This window comes from Salmo salar, chromosome ssa02 (assembly GCF_905237065.1).
Source record: "Salmo salar chromosome ssa02, Ssal_v3.1, whole genome shotgun sequence".
Classification (NCBI taxonomy): domain Eukaryota; kingdom Metazoa; phylum Chordata; class Actinopteri; order Salmoniformes; family Salmonidae; genus Salmo; species Salmo salar.
Window position 1 is genome coordinate 40,596,090 of NC_059443.1, and position 20,571 is coordinate 40,616,660.

The following is a 20,571-nucleotide window of genomic DNA, read 5'->3' on the forward strand; positions in this document are numbered from 1 at the left end:
CTATTCTACTCTAAGGGGTACACACACACACACACACACACACACACACACACACACACACACACACACACACACACACACACACACACACACACACACACACACACACACACACACACACACACACACACACACACACACACACACACACACACACACACACACACACACACACACACACACACACACAGAGAATTACGTCACACTGATGTATGTGACTGTCTTGTTTTTTCCCCATACAATGTGTGCCAGTTATTTGTACAGCTGACAATATGTGGTCATGTTCTTTTTCACCCTTGCCTATCGTCTCTCTCCTTCAATTAGAAACCTGTCCCACCTGTTCTTTCTCTCTCTCCTTCTCTTACTCTCTCGTTTGCTCTCTCTGACCCGTCCTCCTCCTGGCTGGTGGCTTGTCATGACTAACCCGAAGTAGATGTTAATGATTGACTAGAGGGAAGGAGGACCCTGGCCTAGCCATATATAGCTTTGCTTCTTGGGCAATACACTCACTTTCTTTCAGTTCTCCTCCTGTAGCATATGAGGTGTCTGTCTGTCCTCTGAAGAGGAATTACCTAAAAGTCTAGAAGAAAGAGTAAAGATTTTTAAGAAGTCATGGGTAAGTGCATTGTAACTGTGTTGTCCATTGAGTAGTGTTTACAAGGGTTTGGGGAATGTTTACAATGTCTGTCAATTAGTTACATTCAGGGCAATTGACAAGAACTCTAGTTTCGAAAATGTGTGGTCATTTTGTAATCCCAAATAATATTTGCGATTGGAGGTGATTTTAGTATACCAGATATGTAGGCCTGTTCATGTTTGTAGATTATACACCCTCTTTGTCAGAAAACAGATAACAGAGATAATGATCTTGCTTTTTTATTATCCAGAAAGCAAAGAGGTAGTAGCCACGTGCTTCTACACCTGCATTGCTTACTGTTTGGGGTTTTAGGCTGGGTTTCTGTACAGCACTTTGAGATATCAGCTGATGTAAGAAGGGCTATATAAATACATTTGATTTGATTTGATGTAGTAAGTCTCTGGGTGTCCACTATACTTTTGTATTTGGTGTTGCAGGATTTCGTCATAGCTAACATTGGCATAAATGCCTAAAGCCAGGTAAACAGGTTAGCACTAGTACTAGCTGTGGGTAAGGTACATTTTTCATTATTTTCTTACTTGCAGGTTGGTTGTAGGCAATTGGTGTGTGTGGTACTGACATTTTGTTTTGTATAGTCCTTGCCTAAAAACTACTTGAACAGAAACTTTTTCACTATGCCAGGGCAAATTCCAAACTGTAATTGTTGGTATCAATTTTGCTGCCCCGGTACTGTACTGTAACCTTGCTTTACATACGTGTTGTTCAAACACAAATATGCTACAGGAGACTGGTTTGGTTTACAAAGGCCTTGGTGTTTATTCAGAAAAAGTAAAGCTGAAATCTTTTAACAACATACCAATAGCTTTTTTGCCTATGATTTAGTGCATGTTTCAAACACAATAATCTTGATGTTACCCTTCTCACACTATGCAGCCAAGCTGAGTTAAACAAGCTGGTTATTTACCCACCATAGTTGCAAAAAACATGCTAGAGAGAACAATGTGCAAGACCATATCCATGCCAGCACGGTACGGTTTGGATCAGCACAATAGTGTGAAAAGTGTCCACGTTATCGCTCTTCCCCTCCCCATGTTTTTGAGTCACTAGACTATGGTGTTAACCTTCTAGATGTTGGGCCACATTACCTTAAATGACTGTAAATAACTGCAGTTCCTCAAGCAATATTGTTAGGTCTGTTTGAAAAGAGAATGAAACTTGCGACACCATATTCTCTTCCCCCTCCTCCTCCATTTGCGTGTCTCAGAGGTGCTGGTGCTGATAGACTTTGAGGGCACGATGGGAGACGAGATGACGGTGCAGGTGGGAGACGTGGTGACGAGCGTCACCAAGCCCAGCGAGGAGGGCTGGCTGGAGGGGGAACTGAGGGGCAAGAGGGGCATCTTCCCCGCTAACTTCGTCAAGGTACAGTATGTCCATCAAGAGATTGCCTTCAGTCCCAGGATTAGGATTAATACCATCTCAATTCAGTCAACAAAGGAAGTAAAATTAAATTATATTCTGTCAAGGAACTGAAATTCCATTCTTTTCAGTTTACTTCCTTCCTTGACTGATTTGAAATCAATTTGACCCCGACTCTGATCAGCCTATTGTTCGTGCAATTTTCACGTGCAATCCATTGTCTAATACCTGACTCATTAGCTTTTTCCTTGTATGTCTTTGTATATTTTATTTCCCACACAGGAGGTGCCGGTGTATTTGATAGGTGACAGCAAGAGGGAACCAAGAAGCCTACGGAAATGTATGTGTCACTCTCCAATGTCTTTAAACCTCCACTACCATAACGCTCTGCTTATTGTGTTTCTCATAACGTGATCTGTAGCAAAAACTGTATCCAGATATGTTTCCCAGTCTGTCAAACATGAACCCTGTTTTGTACTGAAATATGGAAGTGTTTTGGTTTGTGCTCATCGAGATACACACTTTGTCAGCAAGACAGGCTAAAACAAGTAATTAAAGGCCTTGTGTAGATATATAGCCTCGCCTGCTAGCACCAAGCTTAATTATAATGTACAAAGAAGGAACAGATAAAAACCACAGTCTACTGTTACAGCACAATCCATTTGAGGGATTCAATTAGTTACACCACGAAGAAGCTTCAATTCTTCTAGTCATGCTCTGAGTCTGGAGTCTATAAGTTATCATATGAGACTTCTGTATTTGTTTACTTCTGAATTTCTCTACTAAATTTCTATTCATCATTAGTTTTAACTATCATTTTACAATAATAAGAGCAGTCTTGACTGATTATGTGGCTGGTACAATGCTTTGCTCATGCAGCAAGGATGATTAAACAAACAAGGAAGTGTGAGGTGGCCTTTGCCTACAGTCCCTTGAATGAGGATGAGCTGGAGCTGGTTGTCGGGGAGACCATTGAGATCCTCAGAGAGGTAGAGTGCTGCTTTTATCATTACTGACACTAGATTATCAATAGATGGGAAAACACTTGCAAACATACTAGAGAAGGAATCTCAAACAAATGTCCCACAAGACAATTTAACAAGGCCCTAGACCCAAATTAGTTTGAGACCCCTGCTATAGAGTATCAGTGTAAATTAGTTGTAGGTTCTTGGAGAGAACATTAGCTGCTCTATTTAGAAGGATATGTTTATGTTTTAACTTCATAATTGGAGTGTCATATCATATTTACTTTCTTTGTATCATCTCTCTAATGGCAAATGCATGAGCATGAGGGAGCAACCACAAATCATTTATCTTGTTTGCCTAGCTAGATATGATACTAAAATATCACCCCTCCAAAAGCTCAGAAAACCAAATAGTCGCACAGATATTTCAGCAATGCATATTCATTGTGATATTTCCCCAAGATTATACTGAGAAATCACATTTCTCGCACACATTCCAACTTCACTTTGAGGTGTGTAGGATCTTCATTTGAGCCAGTTTGCTACAGCAGGAAAATAATCCTGCAACAGTAACAGGAAATTATAGATTTTATGTGGATCACAGGAGGTGGGTGGCACCTTAATTGGGGAGCACGCGCTCGTGGAAATGGTTTCACCGTTCCAGACATTATGATGAGCCGTCCTCCCCTCATATAGCCTCCACTGATGTGGATTATAATTAATAGACATTTCATAGGGGAAATTACAAACTTCAGAAACCTTTTTAAACCTCAAATACACTCAAGAGTTTTTCATTTCCTGCATTGCAGGAAAGTTCTCCTGCAACAGGATGATCAAATGAAGATCCTACATCTGTAGACATTATGCTGACCAAACCTGTTTTGAGAATTTCTATGCATGTGGATGATTGGTGAAATATGCTCTGCTACACTGTACTATTCTTATATTTCTGTTTCTCTCTCTTTTACCTCTCTCTTTTAACACCTGACAGATTGAAGATGGGTGGTGGATGGGAATGAAAGGTGGTAAAGTGGGAGCGTTTCCATCAAACTTCACCAAAGAGATATTTGTCTCTCCAAAAGGTGGGATGGGCACATTTTTCACATGGCCTTTTTTTGTTCTGAGAGTGGACTTGAATCAGTATATCCTTATAGAACTTCCTTCTCAATCTTTTTTAGATGTCAAGCATAACGAGAGCAAAACCAGACCCAAAGTCTCAGATACAATGTTCAGTAAAGAGGTATGGAATGCAAGATAAATCAAAATACAATAAATATGGGACTTTTTCTCTCCTGAAAACCTAGTTGTGAGATGCCATTGATTAATTTAATACATTTGTCTTTTTGTTAAGACAAAGCTACCTCAGAGGACGAGTGTGAGGAACAAAACAAAAAATGGTAAGTTTCTATAGTTCTCATTCCTACTTTATGTAGGTCGTATAAATGAGTGGACTGCATTTTTAAATACATTTTAAAATGTAAAATAAAAGGCCCATCTTTGTACTGCTCATCAAATTCATCCTCCTCGTGGGAGATACTTTTTGATACATTGAATGAAACTGCAAAGCAATGTCTCCACTGAATATAGACATGTTCTGATGTATTACAACAACAGTGTGACAGACCTCTGTGACAAGTGTTCTATTTTTGGACCAATCTGCCACTTAGGCAGGTGTCCACAAAGAATAGACAGCCACATCATTGGCATGTGACAGTCAGTAATTCCCACAGTTTACCCAATAGGCTATGTGGGTGTGGGCCCACAGAAACTCTGACAGTAACCCTGGCTTGATGTCACAGTTTAATGGGGAAAGAGATTAATGGTTCAAATAGGTTAATGTCAATGCTTCACAGTTCATATCCTTCTCAGAAAAATATATGGATGTATGGACTGATATTCTTCCTTGTCGATTGGTTAGTCATGATCAGTGGTGTAAAGTACTTCAGTAAAAATACTTTAAAGTACTACTTAAGTAGTTTTTTGGGTTATCTGTACTTTAGTATTTATATTTTTGACAACTTTTACTTTTACTTCACTACATTCCTAAAGAAAATAATGTATTTTTTACTCCATACATTATCCCTGACACCCGAAAGTACTCGCTACATGTTGAATGCTCAGTAGGACAGGAAAATGGTCCAATTCACACACTTATCAAGAGAACAAGTGGTCATCCCTTCTGCCTCTGATCTGGCAAACTCCCTAAACACAAATGCATTGTTTGTAAATGATGTCTGTTGGAGTGCTGGCTATCCATACATTTTAAAAACAAGACAATGGTGTCGTCTAGTTTGCTTTATATAAGGAATTTGAAATGATTTATACTTTTACTTTTGATACTTCAGTATATTTAGAACCAAATACTTTTAGACTTTTACTCAAGTAGTATTTTACTAGGTGACTTTCACATTTACCTGAGTAACTTTCTTTTTAGGTATCCATACTTTTACAACATCTTAAAACCAACCTATTCTAGCCATGCATTGCTTAGGTTCTCTTTATAATACTCCCCTCTCTATTATGTCTACTCAGTGAAAGAATGTTGTCAAGTCATGTTCGACTACGCAGCCTTGACCGAGGACGAGTTGAATCTAAAGAAGGGAGACATTGTTACAATCATCACCAAGGTTTGGGTCTTTGTACTAATGTTGTCATCCATGTTCCCCAATACAATATACTGTACCTTAATGACTTTATGCCTTTTGGGGCCAAAATCAAGAATATAATGCTCCAGTTTTGGACTAGAATAAACCTGGTTATACAATTTCATCAATATTTTTTCTCCTCTTCAACCAGACCAACCTGTTATGTGACTTGTGAGCAATTCTGTGAAAATATGTGCCACAATACACTAGATGACAAAGCATGCACAATTACATAAGTAGAGAAACCATCCAAAAATCTGATGGTATAAATTATATTCCAAATTACAGTGGTGTATATTTACTACATTAAGTAAAAATATTTTGAAGTACTATTTAAGTAGTTTTTTGGGGTATCTGTACTTTACTTGACTATTTATATTTTTAACAACTATTACTTTTACTCCACTACATTCCTAAATACAATATGTACTTTTTACTCCCATACATTTTCATTGACATCCAAAAGTACTTGTTACATTTTGAATGCTCAGGTAGGACAACAATGTCGTCCAATTTACGCATCTACAGTATCAATATAATGTGTTGTCATACCCACTGCCTCTGATCTGGCGGACTCACAAAAAAATTAAAAATACTTTGCTTGTTATTTATGTCTGACTGTTGGTAATATATATATGTACAGTACTAGTCAATAGTTTGGACACACATACTCATTCGTGGGTTTTTCTTTATTTGTACTATTTTCTACATTGTAGAATGGTAGTGAAGACATCAAAACTATGAAATAACACATATAGAATAATGTAGTAGCCAAAAAAGTGTTAGACAAATCAAAATATATTTTCTATTTGAGATTCTTCAAAGTAGCCACCGTTCGCCTTGATGACAGCTTTGCACACTCTTGGCATTCTCTCAACCAGCTTCATGAGGTAGTCACCTGGAATTAATTTCAATTAACAGGTGTGTCTTGTTAAAAGTTCATTTGTGGAATATCTTTCCTTCTTAATGCGTTTGAGCCAATCAGTTGTGTTGTGACAAGGTAGGGGTGGTATCCAGAAGATAGCCTACATATTATGGCAAGAACTGCTCAAATAAGCAAGGAGAAACGACAGTTCATCATTACACTTTTGTGGTTACTACATGAGTCCATATGTGTTATTTCATAGTTTTGATATCATCATTATTATTCTACATTGTAGAAAATAGAACAAATAAAGAAAAACCTTTGAATGATTAGGTGTGTCCAAACTTTTGACTGGTACTGTTTATATAAAAGAGAGAATCGTGCCGTCTGGTTTGCTTAAAATAAGGAATTTGATGTCTAGCATTTACTTTTACTCAAATATGTAAATGTAATACTTTTTCCACCACTGTACTTAAGTATATTCAAAACCAAATACTTTTAGACTTTTACTCAAGTAGTATTTTACTGGGTGACCTTTACTTTTACTTGAGACATTTTCTATTAAGGTATCTTTACTTTTACTCAAGTATGACATTTGAGTAGTTTTTTCCACCACTGCTAAATTATAAGTGGAAAAGGGAGGTTTATGATAACTTTGAAGATCAAATAATAGTGTCCACGGTGGGCAATGACCATGCTTCCCCTGACCCTCTGTTAACCTCTCAGATGTTCAGAGTACTTGTCCTCGTGGACATTGTCGTTTTATGAACTATGTGTAGTTCTTTGAGTTGCTCTTTACACAATCTCTTCTTCTGAAGGAAACAGAGGACGAGGGCTGGTGGGAGGGAGAGCTGAACGGACGCAGAGGTTTTTTCCCCGACAACTTTGTCATGGTGATACCGACGACAGAAGGTCTCCAAGTGAGTTAGAGCAGGGAATGAGGGAAACATTCCCAGGAATATTCTCGCTGTAGCCCTGTGAATGGGAATTTCCCACGCACATTCCAGGAGGGTTTAGCCATTACATTACACTGACCTAAGCAGCTATGACACCAACCAGTAATAAACATGAGCTATTTATTAGACTGCAACAGCTCGATAAAAACAAAGCCCTTTATCTACAGTTGGCTAACAAACAAAAAAAATTCTCAGTCAAGTCTTATATTTTTTTATTTTCTATTTAACCTTTGTTTAACTAGGCAAGTCAGTTAAGAACAAATTCTTATTTACAATGACAGCCTAAGAACAGTGGGTTAACTGCCTTGTTCAGGAGCAGACCAACAGATTTTGACCTTGTCAGCTCAGGGATTCAATCTAGCAACCTTTCGGTTACTGGCCCAATTCTCTAACCACTAGGCTACCTGCCGACCTTTACTTAACTAACTTATAAAGGTTTCTGACTCAAAGATCTCTTCAACATCCGCAGTTTAGGAGTCACTGACTTTAAATTTCCGTCTGTGGAAAGAGTGTGTTAGTTTATTTTGAATTGCATTAATTTTATATATATATATTTTTAAATAAAACAATAAAAGACAATACGAATGGCCGCTCGCATCAATGGGTGCTCTAATCAGTGTGTGTGTGTTGCTGCAAATAGGCAGCAAAGAGAGACTGAGCCAACCTGTTGTGTTTTCCGTTGCTTTTCCTACAGTCTGGAAGCACCAGCCAACCACCTGCGCGCCGTGGCACGGAAAGACGCTCAGGTAAAGACAGCAACTTCCTGTTTTAACAGAGAGACCAGTCCAACGGCATATACTGTTACAACAGTTAGTCCATGACACCAATATGACAGTACAGAATGTCTTGCGATTTAGATGCTGACGATGGAGCTTATGAGGTGTAACATAATAACTGGTGCAACAAAATATACTGTGACACCCATAGAGATCCTATTAAATGACTATTCTAATTAGTATTAGTGTGTTAGTATTTTAATTCCTAATTCTATGGTGACACCAATCTGTGACACACCAATATGAACACCAATATGACAACATAGATTGTCTTGTGATTTAGAGATGCTAATGGGAGCTGATTTAGAGAATTCTCACACAAGGAAATGGCTATGGTTGCTACTGTTTTCATCTGCGGTGGTGCTTGTTCAGTCTGGCACGGTGTTCATGTTTTAGTGTGTGAGCAGCTGAATATGAGATTTTGTGTGGTCCAAATGGCTACCTGAATATTTCAAAATCAAGGTGTTTGCATTTTACAGATACTGTTCTTGTAGATGGAAAACAGACATTAACATAGGCATGTCACAAAAAAAAGTAATACTCAGCATGAGGGAGTATGGCAACCCTAAGTGTCAAATTAGCTTTTAAAATTTAGTGACAACGGCACATCCACTCTGCCTGTCTGTCTGTCTGTCGGCTGTCTGTAACTGAACTACAATTAGGTTTTTATTAGCAAACCAGGCCACAGACACACTCACATTTCCTCAGTCCAGGCTACATAGGCAAATCTTATGTAAGTGAAAATCCACCTAAAGACCAATATAACCCAGGAAAGCCCCAGAATACTCAGCGATTTCGGCGTCAAATTCACACAACCACAGCTATATTAACGGATGTCACTGGTAACAGGTTAGATGTAGTTTGTATGATGTATATGGAAGCTCCCAATCATCCCTATTTCAGATGCTAGTTTTTATTGCCTCTCAATTATCTATAGCTATGCATCATACAATGATGTTGGGTGGCATAAATGATTGTTCATTGTGGAAGTTTCAAAGCTGTTTCAATTTGACCTCTCTTGACCTGCTATCTATGTGGTATATCTCGAAGACACAGTTCCCTTTTGAGTTTTTATGACTATGTTGTTCAATGAAGGAATAGACCCACTGGGCACACCACGTCATTTCAATGTGGATAATAAGTTGTCAATGCCGTTGAAAATTCAGAACAGATTATTACGGCAACTGTGAAGATCTCCACAGACCTGCGACAACCTACGCATGCTATCTTGAACATATGATTACATAAGAAGAAATGTATAGTTACAGTAACCTCACAGCGACCATGGTTGTGTTAATCATTTTAAGGATGAATGTTACATTAGTTTGTAAGATAGACTTAACTTTTACTGTATTACAAAGGTAATATTGAATTGTGCTAGGTTGGTATATAAAAGAGAGAATTGTGCCGTCTGGTTTGCGTAAAATAAGTAATTTGGTGTCTAGCATTTACTTTTACTTTTACTCAAATATGACAATTGAGTACTTTTTCCACCACTGAACTTAAGTTATATTCAAAACCAGATACTTTTAGACTTTTACTCAAATAGTATTCTACTGGGTGACTTTCACTTTTACTTGAGTCATTTTCTATTAAGGTACCTTTACTTCTACTCATGAATGACAATTTAGTGTTTTTTCCACCACTGCATTGTAGAATAATAGTGAAGACATCAAAACTATGAAATAACACATATGGAATCATGTAGTAACCCAAAAAGTGTTAAACAAATCAAAATATATTTTAAATTTGAGATTCTTCAAAGTAGCCACACTTTGCCTTGATGACAGCTTTGCACACTCTTGGCGTGACTAGCTTAATGAGGTAGTCACTTGGAATGCATTTCAATTAACAGGTGTGCCTTGATAAAAGTTAATTTGTGGAATTTCTTTCCTTCTTAATGTGTTTGAGCCAATCAATTGTGTTGTGACAAGGTAGGGGTGGAATACAGAAGATAGCCCTATTCGATAAAAGACCAAGTCCATATTATTGCAAGAACAGCTCAAATAAGCAAAAAGAAACGACAATCCATCATTACTTTAAGACATGAAGGTCAGTCATTCCATAACATTTCAAGAACTTTGAACATTTCTTCAAGTGCAGTCGCAAAAACCATCAAGCGCTATGATGAAACTGGCTCTCATGAGGGCCGCCACAGGAAAGGAAGACCCAGAGTTACCTCTGCTGCAGAGGATATGTTGATTAGAGTTACCAGCCTCAGATTGTAGCCCAAATAAATGCTTCACAGAGTTCAAGTAACAGACACATCTCAACATCAACTGTACAGAGGAGAAGGTGTGAATCAGGCCTTCATGGTTGAATTGCTGCAAAGAATCCCCTACTAAAGGACACCAATAAGAAGAAGAGACTTGCTTGGGCCAAGAAACACAAGCAATGGACATTAGACCGGTGGAAATCTGTCCTTTAGTCTGATGAGTCAAAATGTGCGATTTGTGGTTCTAACCGCCGTGTCTTTGTGAGATGCAGAGTAGGTGAACGGATGAACTCCGCATGTGTGGTTCCCACCGTGAAGCATGGAGGAGGAGGTGTGATGGTGTGGGGGTGCTTTGCTGGTGACACTGTCTGTGATTTATTTAGAATTCAAGGCGCACATAACCAGCATGTCTACCACAGCATTCTGCAGCGATACGCCATCCCATCTGGTTTGCACTTATTGGGGCTATCATTTGTTTTTCAACGGGACAGTGACCCAACACACTGTGTATGGGCTATTTGACCAAGAAGGAGAGTGATGGAGTGCTGCATCAGATGACCTAGCCTCCACAATCACCCGACCTCAACCAAATTGAGATGGTTTGGGATGAGTTGGACCGCAGAGTGAAGGAAAAGCAGTGAACAAGTGCTCAGAATATGTGGGAAGTCCTTCAAGACTGTTAGAAAAGCATACCTCATGAAGCTGTTTGAGAGAATGCCAAGAGTGTGCAAAGCTGTCATCAAGGCAAAGGGTGGCTACTTCGAAGAATCTAAAATCAAAAATATATTTTGGGGTTATTATATGATTACATATGTGTTATTTCATAGTTTTGATGTCTTCATTATTATTATACAATGTAGAAAATAGTACAAATAAAGAAAAACCCTTGAATGAGAAGGAGTGTCCAAACTTTTGACTGGTACTGTAAGCAGGGCTTGGTTAAAACCCTGGACAGGAGACCAAAGGGGAGCTATAAATGAGTTATCCAGGTGAAGGTGCTGCCTAGCCTAATGATCTGACATTGTTTGAAAGTTACAAATTCAACTTATTTTATGTTTAGATTTGGTGATGACATAATCCTGTGGTTGTAATTTCACCCTCAAAACAACAGTTTACGTGGATGACTTTTTTTCAAATCCAATGTCGTTTCCGTGTAGATTCCGTGTCACAATACGCTGACAAATGACATTGAAACAACATTGATTCAACCAGTTAGTTCTCAGTGGGGAGGGATAGACAGCATCTGACACATGTTTTGCCTTAAACAGTAAAGAGGATGTGAGAGTCCAATCTTGAGTCTGTCAGTGCCACACATAGCAGGATGTGGTTCACAGGCAGGTTTTATCTGAGGGCACCAGATCTTGTATCAAACACACACTTCTGCTTATGGTACAACTTGTGTTTTACAGACACTAACTGTTATTTAGCTGTTAGGCTGGATGTTTCTTCCCAGCTTTAAATAGATAAAGCCTTTCTAATTGAATACGAAGGGTACACAACATTAAGATGCAATATTTCAATCACATCATTTATTTTAATGATAAAATCGGTGCACAAATACTCAAAGAAAGCTTGCTATTGCTACATGACCACTTTTATTGACATTTTGAGGCACTCACTCTCGCTGAACATTCACAAACGTTCATATCTTCATCGGGGTAGGGAGCAGTATTTCGACATCCGGATGAAAAGCGTGCCCGTAGTAAACTGCCTGCTTCTCAGGCCCAGAAGGTAGGACATGCATATCATTAGTAGATTTGGATAGAAAACACTCTAAAGTTTCTAGAACTGTTTGAATGATGTCTGTGAGTATAACAGAACTCATATGGCAGGCAAAAACCTGAGAAAAAAATCCAACCAGGAAGTGTGGAAATCTGAGGTTTGTAGTTTTTCAAGTGATTCCCTATCCAGTATACAGTGTCAATGGGGTCATTTTGCACTTCCTAAGGCTTCCACTAGATGTCAACAGTCTTTAGAACGTTGTTTCATGCTTCTACTGTGACTGAGGAGAGAATAAGAGCCATTGGAATCAGATGACTGAGAAAATGACATGAGCTCAATCGCGCGCACTCACGTGAGAGTTAGCTGTGTTCCATTTCTTTTTTGAAGACATAGGAATCGTCCGGATGGAATATTATGGAAGATTTATGATAAAAACATCGTAAAGATTGATTCTATACATCGTTTGACATGTTTCTACAAATTGTAGTATAACTTTTTAGACTTTAATCTGGACTTAGTAAGCGCGTGCCTTGCATTTGGAATAGTGAACCTAACGCGCAAACAAAATGGAGGTATTTGGACATAAAGATTAACTTTATCGAACAAAACGAACATTTATGCTGGAACTGGGATTCCTGGGAGTGCATTCTGATGAAGATCATCAAAGGTAAGTGAATATTTAGAATGTAATTTTTGTCATTTCTGTTGACTCCAAAATGGCGGGTATCTGTATGGCTTGTTTTGATATCTGAGCGCTGTACTCAGATTATTGCAAAATTTGCTTTCGCCGTAAAGCTTTTTTGAAATCTGACACAGCGGTTGCATTAAGGAGAAGTGCATCTATAATTCTTTGAATAACAGTTGAATATTTTAGCAATGTTTATGATGAGTATTTCTGTAAATTGATGTGCTCATTCACCGGAAGTTTTGGGAGGCAAAACATTTCTGAACATTACACGCCAATGTAAAATTGGTTTTTTTTATATAAATATGAACTTTATCGAGCAAAACATACATGTATTGTGTAACATCTGATGAAGATCATCAAAAGTTAGTGATTCATTTTAGCTGTATTTCTGTTTTTTTGTGACGCCTCTCCTTGCTTGGAAAATGGCTGTGTGGTTTTTCTTGTCTAGGTGCTGTCCTAACATAATCTAATGTTATGCTTTCGCCGTAAAGCCTTTTTGAAATCGGACAATGTGGTTGGATTAACGAGAAGTGTATCTTTAAAATGGGATATAATAGTTGTATGTTTGAGAAATTTGAATTATGAGATTTTTGTTGTTTTGAATTTTCCGCCCTGCTATTTCACTGGCTGTTGAATACCCCAGAGAGGATATCTTGCTGTTTGAGTTTGTGTTCAAACATTAAGAGGCCTAACAGTCATTTGGAGATAATATCATCCCAACTCAAAACAATCTCAACCAGAGTCAAGCCTCTGCAGTTGAGTCCCTCCACCCCACCCCATCGCTCCCACTACTCCATTGGCGTCTTATGTCACTGGGGGGTTGCAGCTATGCCACAGGAAGTCCTACACCATGATGGAGAGGGGGATGTAATACAGAACGTCACATGACCTGGCTGAGATGCCTTGGAGGAAGCCAGGGGGTGGGGGACCGTAGAGAGCTCTGTCGGTGACAGTGGCTTTTCACAAGTGGCGCAAGCAGTAACTCTGGAACAACTCTGTGCTTCACATTGGTGGAAGGGCTTGGTCAGGGAGTTTTACATGTGTTTTGAAGAAGGTAGGCTCTATTCTCAATGATTTACTATTGGTACTCTTAGTCTGTGGAATTCATCATCACCAGTCACTTTTGGTGGTTTATTGTCTTACATGTCAGCATGACACTCAGCATGTTCTTCCTCTGTATCTTGAGAGATGTGCTAAAAGCTGTAATGCAGATTCATGTTGTTATTGACTTAGCTGTTTTGTGGTCAGTTCCCTTAACTGCACTCTAGTTGATAATTTCTTGGTTTTTTAAACACTATAATTGCTCGGTTAACTCTTAATGGTAATTGAGACGCAGAATATTGTGCTTTGTCAAGACACTCCCACAAGTCTATTATACATACTGTAGCTGTTCACACTTGAGGGATCTCCTTTGTGATAAATAAGTTATTTCCACTCCCAAGCCAAGGCCTTCTCAAGGGAGACTCTTGGGAACAGTAACTACAGTATTTTGGATTCTGTAGGATTCTATTGGACACAGCTGTGACCTAGCCTGCTCCTATGACATGCAGCATCTTGGCTTCCCATGCCACTATACTGGTTGGAATTTCATCAAACTCAAATGGAAGAAAATGAACAACGTTTCTGCGCTACATGAATATTAATTTTGCATTTGAATGAAATTATGCTAAATTCATTTTTGCAGAGAATGATTAACCCCGGAGGTCTGGGTCTTGATGCTGTTGTACACTCACCGTTCTCATAGCAAAGACAACAACACACCAGTAGCAAGATAGATAGCTGTGGCTGTGTATAATATGGTGTGTATTTTGTGCTCTAATGTTCTTCTAGTCAAGGCAGAGGGTTCAGCGATGGAGAAGAGCAGCCCTGCAAAAGCAAAAGGTAAGATGCAGCAAGTTGATACTGTTCAATTAAAGTACAGTTTAACTGTACCTGCAGTCTCCTTCAACCAGATGTTGTATTACATTATACTTCAAAGCACAGAGGAGATGATGCTTCACAATTGCAACAAGGTGTGTGTTGTTAATAAGTACGTACGAGTACAGTTTGCTTACTGGCAGCGATGCTTACATGTGCACATGTGCATGCAGATGAGAAACCAGAGACTAAAGACCTGAGAAGCAACCCCCCAACCAAATTCAAGCTCCCTGCTCCAAGTAGACCTGCGCTACCACCTCCAGTGAAGCACAAGCCTCAGAAGTTCGGTTGTAGCAAGTGAGTGATTCTAGAACATCCATATTTTTTCTCAGTCAACACCAACCACTTAGGTAGAGTATGGAGGTATAGTAGTGCCAACATAAATGCAATCTTAATCCAATGTTGACACTATTATCACTCCATAGTATCAAGTGTGAACGTTAATAGTGAGACTTGTAAAAGAAGGATTTCTTCATGAAGCATCGCTTTCAGACTTTGTTACTGATCAGAATGGACAAATAGGACACTCATATGGAAGCCTTAGTAGTTATATATTTGCAAAAGCCAATAATAACAAAGCAAAAGGTCTCTGTCAAGACAGGAACTGTTTGTTCTCTTTAAACTGGCAAGGAAGGAGAGTGTGGAGGAGAGTTTTGGTTGGTGCCTAAGTTACTATAGCATATAGTCTTCATGTCTTAACACTGAATGCCAGGATTCCCAAACCTTGAGCAGTGCACTGGAAACTCTGGGATGAGTCAGTGTGGGCCTAAACAGACGAGAGCAGCCCATTTCCTTCTACCTGAACAAACACACATGCACACACACACAAGCACACACACACAAACACACACGACTGGGAAAACAAAAAGGCCGTCTTTACCAAGGGGCAATTGACGAATAAAAAGCCTTTCGGATTGTTCTTTCTAAATAAACTGTCACATATTGGAGGCAATGCAATGACAGTGTGGTCTTGGCTAAAAGCATATTGCTTATTTGTAAAATTCATTTGAGATTATACTTGCAAAGGTCAAACAAGTTTGTATATTTTATGAAAAGCTATGTCGTCTTTTTTTGTTCTAGTGAGGGTGTGGACGATGAAAGGGGAAGTCTTAATGTTTGGCTAAACAATAACTCATTGAGGTTTCAATATGCAGTGCATCAGCACCTGCCTCTAAGAGCCTGCAAGAGGAAACAGGATGCCACATTTTCCACACCGAACCAGCAATTTTCATCAACTGATAATCTCAACCGTAGAAAATGAAGCATCTCTTTCAGTTTTCTCTCTCTACATCAGAGCAATTTGGGTCAAGTTAACCTTATGAATCAACCAGTGTAGGCCTGAAAGAAGGAATGTTTAATTTCTCTGAAATGATTTTCTCCCATTAGAGCCAATGGCGATCTCCCTCCGCTTTCACCAAAATGTACAGAGGAGAGCAACTTGGACCAGTTTGACGGAGTGGTGGTGTCCCCTGAGAAACTGAGTCACCCCACAGCCAACAGAGCCAAACCCCCACAGAGACGACCCCCATCAGACCTCGTCACCGGTCCACAGGTATGGCAACAATATACCACACTGTATTATTATCAATATTATTATGGTACAGAATGTACCTCTGTACAGTGTACATATTATGACATACCAGGAACAATAATATTTACTAAATATGTGTATGCGACCAATAAAATTGTATTTGATTTGATTTAGGACAGATCGCATATTAGGACAGAGTCACACATCCATGGAAGTTGTCAGTCACTTTGAGTTAGTGTCGTTGTCATATGTGTGTCCTAACATGGACACCACACACAGTTATGTTTCCTTCTGAAACCACAGGGAGACAATGTGGCTTAATCACATGACACATGACACATCACATGACAGTAGACCCACAACCCCTAGGTTATCATAGCGATGATGATACAATCCCTGATTTGTCTATTGTCATGACGCCACCAGTCTCTATCTGCCCAAAGGTGCACGCTGTACTCCACATCCCCTCTGAAACCACAGGGCGGCAGTGTGGCCCAACACTCATCATGCAGTGACATTATGAACCCACAACCCCAGGTTAACATAGAGATGATGATACATTCTCTTTTTAGTCTGATGTAATTTTCTAATGTCACGCCACAAGTACATATCTGCCTAGAGGAATCACTGTCATCACAGTCATAGGGGCATATCAGTGGAGAATAGTGGCCCTTGTTAGATTTCATTCCTCCAGAGTTTCCCTGAAGACTGTTTGTTCGTATGACGTGGCCCATCTGGCCCACTAAGTCTAAACTCACCCGCCCAGAGAGAGAGAGAGATGGCCTGTTCATAAGTGGCTTGACAAGTTGCATGCCATGAAGGGTTAGTGAGGCCATGACGTGAGAAATGACTCTTAAAAAGGAATCGTCATTAAGGTCATGGTTGTTGTTCTAACCCTAGGCTCTGAGTGGCAGGGACCAGACAGATGCAGAAAAATCGCCTAAACTGCTGAATGTTTGCAAAATTGACTTTGATTCCATATACATGAATACTCTATCATCATGTTAGGCCTTGTTGGCAAGTACGTAGAACACAAAATTAACATAACGTCAATGTATCTCTCTCAAAGTATCAATTAGCCACAAAGTAACAACTGACTTTAAATAAGCTTACTGAGATTGAGTAGATTTAATTCCAAAGTGCTTGAATGCTGGACCTGTCAATCCTTGACAAAACATTGAGATACCTCGTCTAAACATTGCAGGTTGCAGAAAGTCATTCACCCCCATCCAAGCCTGAACATCCTCCCAAGAATCCGGTACCCTCCAGGCTAACGCTTCCCAAGGTTATAGTGGAGGCCAGGGCAGCTCAGGAGGAGAAGCCTTGTCTGGACAGCCTACAAGCTGAGATCAGGGAACTGAAGATTGCTCTGCAGCTGCTGCAAAACAGACATGAGTAAGTAGTATTACCCATTTATTCAGACTTCTAGATAACCAGGGGAAAACCTTGAGGAATCAGGTACATTAACCCATTTGTTCAGTTGTTCCACCAAGCTATTTTCAACTATTTTGATAAAAGACAGAATCTACCGCACACTCAAAAACGATTAGTGAAGGTGCTGGAGGCAAAATGTAAAACTGGAAAGACAGGAAAAAGTCCCTGCACACTTCCAGTCAGATCTCTCCTAGCCTGGTTAAACCAGACTGAATGCTGTGCTCACCATTGTTGAAACACTTCAGTATGGGTTAACCAGGCTACATCTCTCCTGCCAAAAATGTAAACCATTCCTTCATTTTCTTACTCTTCTTTGACCTCTTAGTGCATCTATTGATATATATATATATATTTGTTCTTTCCTTCTAGACAAGACATACAGGAACTGAAAGAGGAACTGAGAGATGAGAGAAACAAACGTGTGGCTCTGCAGGTATGTGGAATATTTACAGTGAGCTCCAAAGGTATTGGGACAGTGACACATTTTTTGTTGTTTTGGCTCTGTACTCCAGCACTTTAAATTTGAAATGATACCATGACTATGAGGTTAAAGTGCAAACTGTCAAATGTCGCACAAATATTACACAAATAGTATACCCCCAAAACATGCTAACCTCCCCTGTTATTGTAATAGTGAGAGGTTAGCATGTCTTGTTTTGAGCATGCAGTGGAACGTACAATGTTTGGAGCATAACACAAGCTTTTGATTTAACTGAATATTAACACAATGTTTCCCCTGTGCAGGAGGAAGTACATGGTCTTAGGACTAAACATTCATCCTAACTGACACCATGACCAGGCAGTACATCTAAGTAAGGCTCTGCTATGTCATTCCCTTGAACACAAACTTGAAAGGAAATTCAAATGTTCCTGACGTTGGAGTGCAAGAGGGAATGGAAAGGATACATGTCTGCTTCCTCTGCAGACATACCAGCTGATGCCACATTAAGGCCTGGAATCAATCCGTATCTCTGAAGTATCGTGGAAGTTCCCCTTAATAGCTTGATAAAACAATTTGAAGGCAATGTTCCCGCATTTGCATTTACGGTAAACACTGCATCGGAAATTACCTTTGAAGGGATACTTCGGTATTTTGGAAAGTCTACTTCCCCGGATTCAGATGAACCCGTGGATACCATTTTCATGTCTCTGCATGCAGTTAGAAGCAATTTCTAACTAGCGTTGGTGCAATGACCTGAAGTATCTACTAGCATGCTAGTAGACACCATAGACTTCCAGCCATTGCCCTAACTCTATAGTTAGCATTGGCTCGCAAAACTACCTCTAACCTTGAGTTTATCTGACTCTGGGGAAATACACAAAGGTCTTCATTGTCAAAATCCTGAAGTTTAACTTTACATTTTAACGCGGACCTTTCGCGATACTTTCGCGATAACGATTGAATCCAGCCCTAGATTGTAGTCAGCCATTTTGTTTGAGTGCATGCTGGACTTGATTGGCAAGGGACCAAGTGGATTGACCAAAATGATTTGTATATATCAACCAAAATACTTTGTAGCCGGGATTCAACTCAAGGTGGGTTATAGCGTAGTGCACAATACAATTGACAATGTGTCTTTTAAGGGACTTTTCCCCAACATTTACATGGTAAATGCTGCACACGTTGGACCAAGCCTAAAGCACTTTTAAAAGTATGTTATAGTGTGGCGTGCTTTAACACACCTTGCATTGAATCACGGCCTTTGGGTAGAAAATGCGTTTTATTTTATACTGATGATATTGTATATTTCATTGAAAGAACAACATCACCCAACAATACAGAGGACTGGTTTTATACATTGAATGTGGGCCATGTTTCTCAGTGCTTATTTTCCTCTAAAAGCATATTTCTTATTTTTTAGGGGCATGTTTGGGAATATTTTGAAGCATAGTGTTTGGGGAACAAACTACTTGTATCTTTTGTGCAAACTGTCATTGTATATAAGAGTAACTATTTTGTGTCTTTTTTAACATATTAAATACTCCAGTGATTTAGCAAGCAATATTTTGCAACTATTCTGCAATGCTGCATGTGTCCATTGGGAGTCACATTTGTACTACTGTTGTTAATTCAGTGCTGCATTGCAGTTGACTTTCAGTCCACAAAAACAAAACTATATTAGTTAATTCTGTACAAATGTACCCTTTTCTCATTTTTGAATATGTCTTTTAGAATAGGTGCTAAAGTGAATCTAATTAAAACCTTGAAAATACAAACACACTGAAATGAAGTGATCCGCAGTGAAGCATGTCGGTATTATACTTTTGCAGCTGGATAAAAGTGGTTGCGTCAGTCACACCAGAACATTAACTTATAGCATACTGAAACTGAAAACAAGTTGACTTATCACAATTAACAAAAAAAATAGAGGATGAAGGAAGAAAAACAAGGAGAGATTTACTGTCGGATATTTGATGAGATTTGATGATCAGTATTTGTTGTTAAGGGCTTTGGCTTCTCTTGAGTGAGCCCTATAGATCTGTTCCCCCCATCTCAGCATTGGCGACATGATTCTGGCATGGCCCGGGAAGTCTGTGAGCTGGAAAGCACATCTGGAGAGCATCTGGAACACATTACCGAGAGTGGGCTTCTGAAACTGCCATGGGAACAAACTATTTTTAAAAATGGCATTGAATATGCATGATGGAGTGCATATTCCCTCTAAAACTGCTAGTGTAACGTGAAATAAACTAAAGTAAATAAATAGGGTTTGTTGGTACGGCAGTATTTTCCTAATTTCTGTCACATAAGGCCTATTGAAAGTGATCCTTCATCCGTATGAACCTGCAAAGACAACTGAAAACTGTACTTCATAAAACATATTTGATAGGCCATTAAT

At 39.3% G+C, this 20,571-nt stretch overlaps 1 protein-coding gene across 1 annotated transcript; it reads left to right on the forward strand.

Moving 5' to 3' along the window:
- The first annotated feature begins 407 nt into the window (after window positions 1-407).
- LOC106583129 (CD2-associated protein) lies at window positions 408-19,958 on the forward strand. Its single transcript, XM_014166963.2, has 16 exons — window positions 408-616; window positions 1,863-2,020; window positions 2,300-2,357; window positions 2,897-3,006; window positions 3,974-4,064; window positions 4,161-4,222; window positions 4,334-4,379; window positions 5,515-5,609; window positions 7,311-7,412; window positions 8,143-8,194; window positions 14,680-14,730; window positions 14,940-15,063; window positions 16,153-16,318; window positions 17,502-17,692; window positions 18,101-18,164; window positions 18,476-19,958. Exons 1-16 carry the CDS (start codon window positions 613-615, stop codon window positions 18,512-18,514), a joined length of 1,413 nt encoding a protein of 470 aa, XP_014022438.1. The 5' UTR covers window positions 408-612; the 3' UTR covers window positions 18,515-19,958.
- Window positions 19,959-20,571: the final 613 nt, after the last annotated feature.

Coding starts and splice junctions, on each gene's coding strand:
- LOC106583129 (XM_014166963.2), top strand. Junction 3,007..3,973: donor CCATTGAGATCCTCAGAGAG/GTAGAGTGCTGC, acceptor AACACCTGACAG/ATTGAAGATGGGTGGTGGAT. Junction 18,165..18,475: donor ACAAACGTGTGGCTCTGCAG/GTATGTGGAATA, acceptor TCCCCTGTGCAG/GAGGAAGTACATGGTCTTAG.